Genomic DNA, 5,579 nt, shown 5'->3' on the forward strand with positions numbered 1-5,579 from the left:
GTGGTAAAGCCTTTCCTTGTGATGTGTGTCATGATTCAACTGAAGACCATCCAATGGAAAGAGCTAACAGAATGATATGTGGATACTGCTCCAAAGAACAAGTACATTATACTCTTTCATAGATTATGATATAAACTGATTTCTTCTACTTGTATTATTATTATTATTATTATTATTATTATTATTCTGTTATTATTTTATTTGTAGGCTTATAATGGCAGTAATCCTTGTGTGTCTTGTGGTTCTGATATGACACAAAGTAAGAGTTCATCACATTGGGAAGGAGGTCAAGGCTGCCGTAACAAAGTGAAGATGAGCAGGTACTAATGATACCAGTAATAATACATTATGCAACATGTAGTGACACATACATGTATGATTTATTGCTTTATTTCATGTTGGTGCTTTTATGTTTTCACTTTTGTTTCTTTGTATAATATTAGGAATGATAGACAGAAATATGTAAATTCAGAGAAGAAGACAGTTTCAATGAAAAATGAAAGAGTTGGAGTGAAAGGAAAGAACAATATAGACCAGAAGAGTGGAACATTACATAGCTAAATTTAAACATTATACAATACATATAATACAGTGATAAAAATTAAATAGCTTTTAAAACTGAAGTCAATGGAAAATGCCACAGACTATATCTATGGCTCAATACTAATATTAAAGTGAAATCCCAGTTCATTTCTAATAGCTTCAATCCAGTCCTCACCTAAAGCTATTGCTGCATCAGCATAACTGCCTTTTACAGCAATGAATGAGCTTAAAAACTTTTGACAGTGCTCCTGCATTTGAGGTAACTTTTTCTTAAAAATAAGACTAGCCCTGAACTCATCAATGCACTTGTTTATAGAAGGATTGTCTTTAACAGCATTGTTGATCAAATGATGTGCATATAATCTATCTGCAAGATCAGGGACAGCTTCCTTTGATAGTGAAGTAAGATCAGCATAATGAGATACTAGAACATCATTGATCACCTTCTTAACTTTATCAACATCAACAGTAGCTGATACACCTGATGGAGGTCAAAGGTCATGCACACAGTATTATCACTTACTAGCTCCTCCAGTGGATGATACTGGCGTTAATTCTTGTACTACATTAGAGGAGGAGGTAGATCTAGTAGGATCTGATTAATATTAAATAAATAAATGACTTTAAATCATTAAAATATTACCTGTTGAAGGAGGAGCATTTCTTTGTAGTGATCTACGGATATATAATGAAACAGGATCAGCCACACCTTCCAGTGGTACAGAGTAATGTAGTGTAGGGACAGCATTAGGTGAAGCAAGAACGGATATAAAGCAAGATGGAGGAAGAGGATAATTAGTTTCACCAAACCCGTTAACATCACAACGATGTAACTATTAAGAGATAGAATAATTTACAGTATTTACCATAATACTGTTATACTTACTCGGCATGGTTTAATGTGAGGGTCAATAGTCCAACCAGTAGTATCCTTCTCTTGTGGAGTATCAAACTTTAGCTCCATACATCCATCATTATCTTTGAAATGAAAATAAACATGTTGTCCTCTCTCAGCTCCAGGAAAATCCTTTTTAATAAACTGTAAATTCATAAAACATTAATCAATGATTGATATACAAGGGACACACTTACCTCAATGAGAGCATTCAAGTCCCTGGCTGCAGCAAACGTCACTAGATCCTCTACACCTTTCTCTTGATAATAGATCAAACCAGCATACCTCATAGCCTCCTTTACACCAGTGGACTGTACTTCTATAAAAATTAATATAATTATGATATTAGTGATAGAGAGTGTGTACAACTGTACATGTACTTACTGTTAACATGATCAGTGTTTGGTGTAATAGTAGGACCAGCAACAGACACTGTATTGATTGGGAGGTTAGTCTCTTCAGTAGTAGACTCTATTCAGTAGTGGAATACATTACATTATCATCAATAGACTCACTAACTAACCTTTACATGCTCCACTAGCCTCTGATGGAGTACTGCTGGTATGGTCACTAGTACCATCACTATCTTCTCCTTCTCTCTCCTCATCTTGTTCCTCTTCCTCACCATTCTCATCTTGTTGAGTTAGCTGTCTGTTCTCTTTCTCTTCTCCTTCCTCTGTGTCTCCATTAGTTGAGTCTTCTCCCAGTATACAAACCAAAGAAAACTTATTGCGTTGAATGAATCCATACCCACTATTAGAGCTAAACTCTCCTCCTTTGACTATTGAGAACTGGTAAGGAAGACTGGGTGTGTCGACTGGAGCTATAGCAAACTTTAAGTATTGTGCAAGATCTGGTCGTCCTGTTAAATCAACGCAGTGCTGTATCTCTAACTTGAGTCGTTTGAGGAGAGGCTTTGAGAGTGATACTGCATACACAGCACTCACTAGGACAGTATTAGGAGGAAACTCGAACTGTCCTCCTATAAGAGCAACCACTGCTGCTTCTACTGTCTCAGAGGACAATAGGCTTCCTTCTTGTACTCCAATCCTTAGACCATATTCCTCCCAATTCATCAGTTGAGCTTTGTCTCCTTGAATTAAGAACAGCTTCTTCTCTGCTATCTGGACATCACTCAGACATTCCAAATTATCTATCAATTGATTAATTCACACTCATGTCATATATATCTTACCCATTGATGGTATTAGGTAGTTAAACTGAACTTCAACAGAACTAGTCTCTTTGATAAATTGCACTTGTTTCTTCTCATCTTCTATTTCAGTCATATATACTTCATTTTCAGCAACTGATGTAGCTCTAAGTTTCTCATTATGTTCTAGTTTTACATTGGTGGAATATTTTCTCATAATCTGATGATACACTAACCAGTCATTATTTGTTTCTCCTCAACTGATACCTCTAGTTCATCAATTTTAAGCTTCTTAACATGATCTGTAGAAAAATTAAATTCTTAATTATTCTCAAGAGATTAGTTATTTTTATGATTACCTGAGTGTGGTGAGTCCTCTTGATCTCTCTTTCGTTTGGTAAGAAGAGTCTTAGTTTCCAGTAGTTGTGTTTCTAGCATTCTCTTCTCTTAATTATAAAATACATAAAAAATTAATTAATGAGATAAAATTATACGACTTGGTATACTCGTGCTTTATTGGCGTAAAGTGGGTGCTAATAAGAAAATTTAGTTTTACTAAAGTATGCATGCATGCATGTGCTTAAAAATGAGAAATGTTTGATAGTAACTAATGTAGCATAATCATTAACAATATTTCAGGTTCAAAGCCAAAATTAATGATTTGTTCTTGATATAAATATATATTTAATCAGACTAAAATTGTACCTGACTTAATCTTCAATAGTTCTTCTTGAAGTAATTGGTTGTTGATTCTAGACATTCCACTATTGCCACTATTGACTGATCTCACTGACCATTGACTATCATTAAAAACTGCATGAGAGTAAAATAAGTTAGCAATTGAGTGAGGGAGAGAAATGAACAGAAGGAAGCAATAAAATATGAATGGCTTTACTTTGAAAAATGATAGTACATGATGTATATTTAAAGTGTTTATCTTGTAAAATTATTATAAATAAATGTAATTATTACATTACCTAGTTCTACTGCCATTGTCATAATATTAAGATCAGTGAGAGGCTTATTTATCCATTTCATTTCTCCTCCTACAGCTTCCAGCTTCTTTTTTGCATAACCTCCCACTATTATCAGGAACACATGATTAGGATCAACAACAAAAGATGATACAGTGTGATAGTATCTACCAGTAACAGAATCAGGTAGAGAAATCTGTAGAAAATAAATAGAATATACAATTTACAGTGATATAAAGCTGGTACTGTATACTGGTTTATTTTCGTGGTAAAATATTTCTGCAAATTTCGCGGTTTGGTGATCATTCGCAAAAATTTTTCACCACAAAATTCTGCTCTCCATTGCCATGTGGCACAGTCTGCAAGCAATTTGCAAAAATTAATTCCTCGAAATCTTAGAAATGCAAGATTCGTGAAAATTTTCCGCCGCGAAAATGAACCAGTATACGGTATTACCATATAGTGGGTTTATTTTGAGGATAATAAATTTCGCGAGCAACCCGTATCCGGAAGTTTGCGGAATTAATTTTCACGAATTTTTACTATCCTGCCATCTTGTACTGTATTAAATTGATTTTTGAGGAATTTAATTTCGCGAATCTTGAAAAATCTGCAAGATTCGTGAAATCTGTTATGCTTGAAATAAACCCGCTATATGGTAGTTATTAAATAGTTTGATGTAGGAGGCTATAGGGTTAGCATTTAGGGGCAATACTCAATTAAAAAACAAGAAGCAAAAGAGTAATTAAATCTGTAGAAAATAAGAAATGCAGAGTTAGCAAAGCTGGTACTCTATTATATACATATACCATGCATGTACACCAAGGTGGGTACACATATCTTATTGCACGTGTAGCTGAAAGGCTGGGTAATTGGGACCAAAATTTTTTATCATTTAGCACCAAAAAACTGGAAAATATTGTAGATAAAAATACATAATTATTAATTAATTTTTCCAGCCACTTGCTAAACAACTCTGCATCTGCTGAGTCTGCTGCTGACAAAGTAATAAAATTATTTATATCAAAAATTTTAAGTCAATTCACACAATAATAATGTTCTAATACCTTCATCCAACTGCACAGATTTGTGTCTAATAACAAACATTCATTCACTAATTCATCATCACTACACACTCCACCAATCACTACTAGTGCAGGTGAGATAGAGGCACCATTGATGATAGTACTGGCATGAGCATATCTCCCCTTAGTCCAGAGTCCATCATTAGGTATTGCTCCTTTGCTAAGAGACTCCCAGTTCTAGAAACATAATGACATTGCATGATAATGCATTCATGTATTGAGAATAATAGTTTTGTCAAAATTAATTCTATTATTCTGTAATTGTAAGTTCTCTTGTGTATAACTTACTACTGTATTACATGATAACTCAAACAAGTAGATACTGTTAGTAGGTATACTTTTACCACCATCAGTTACTGAGCCTCCATACATAATTCCTTTATAATGATTGATCCTTTCAAGTATGAAATTATCAGTTGGTGGAAAACATTCTCCATTAACAAACGGAACAATCCATTGTCCTAGAGTAATTTCATGTTGATACAATCATAGATGCAATTTATTTGTAATATGTAATATTAGCAACAATACTGACTATAAAATATATAACAATGCAACAAATCACTTACCACTAGACAAATTATAGATATTATGTTCATTAGTTCTAAAACGATCAACCCGACTAGGTATCTTATGGTAGTCAAACTGATGATACTCTGTAGTAGTTGATTTAGGAGCCAGTCCACCAATAACCAGTAACTGTTGAGGTTCACCTTCACTTCCCATTGCTATCATACCACCATAGCCTTTCTTAGTCACAGAATTGTCCCCGGTTGGTTTTAATTCTTTCCACTGAAGAGTTAAAGTGTCTAAACAGTTCAAACTGTTATGGTAGCATTTGCCATGGCCACAAAAACCACCAAAATAATAAATATTATTATTAATGGTGGTACAGGAGACTCCTCTGATTCCCAATGGAGGAGTACCTC

The 5,579-nt window shown here is 34.2% G+C and overlaps 2 protein-coding genes across 2 annotated transcripts; one reads left to right on the forward strand and one right to left on the reverse strand.

The window, feature by feature from the left end:
• Positions 1 to 6: 6 nt before the first annotated feature.
• LOC105315128 (uncharacterized protein C18H10.09-like) lies at positions 7 to 628 on the forward strand. Its single transcript, XM_011409656.2, has 3 exons — positions 7 to 101; positions 208 to 320; positions 444 to 628. Exons 1-3 carry the CDS (start codon positions 54 to 56, stop codon positions 559 to 561), a joined length of 279 nt encoding a protein of 92 aa, XP_011407958.1. The 5' UTR covers positions 7 to 53; the 3' UTR covers positions 562 to 628.
• On the reverse strand, positions 464 to 2,416 carry LOC109588987 (uncharacterized). The gene is made up of 7 exons (XM_020005099.1): positions 1,962 to 2,416; positions 1,823 to 1,909; positions 1,636 to 1,757; positions 1,430 to 1,582; positions 1,187 to 1,376; positions 1,067 to 1,138; positions 464 to 1,024 (listed from the first exon to the last, which is right to left on the reverse strand). The coding sequence occupies exons 3-7, from the start codon at positions 1,726 to 1,728 to the stop codon at positions 651 to 653; spliced, it is 882 nt and encodes a 293-aa protein (XP_019860658.1). The 5' UTR covers positions 1,729 to 1,757; positions 1,823 to 1,909; positions 1,962 to 2,416; the 3' UTR covers positions 464 to 650.
• Positions 2,417 to 5,579: the final 3,163 nt, after the last annotated feature.

Source organism: Amphimedon queenslandica, unplaced genomic scaffold, assembly GCF_000090795.2.
Source record: "Amphimedon queenslandica unplaced genomic scaffold, v1.1 AMPQUscaffold_11726, whole genome shotgun sequence".
Lineage (NCBI taxonomy): Eukaryota > Metazoa > Porifera > Demospongiae > Haplosclerida > Niphatidae > Amphimedon > Amphimedon queenslandica.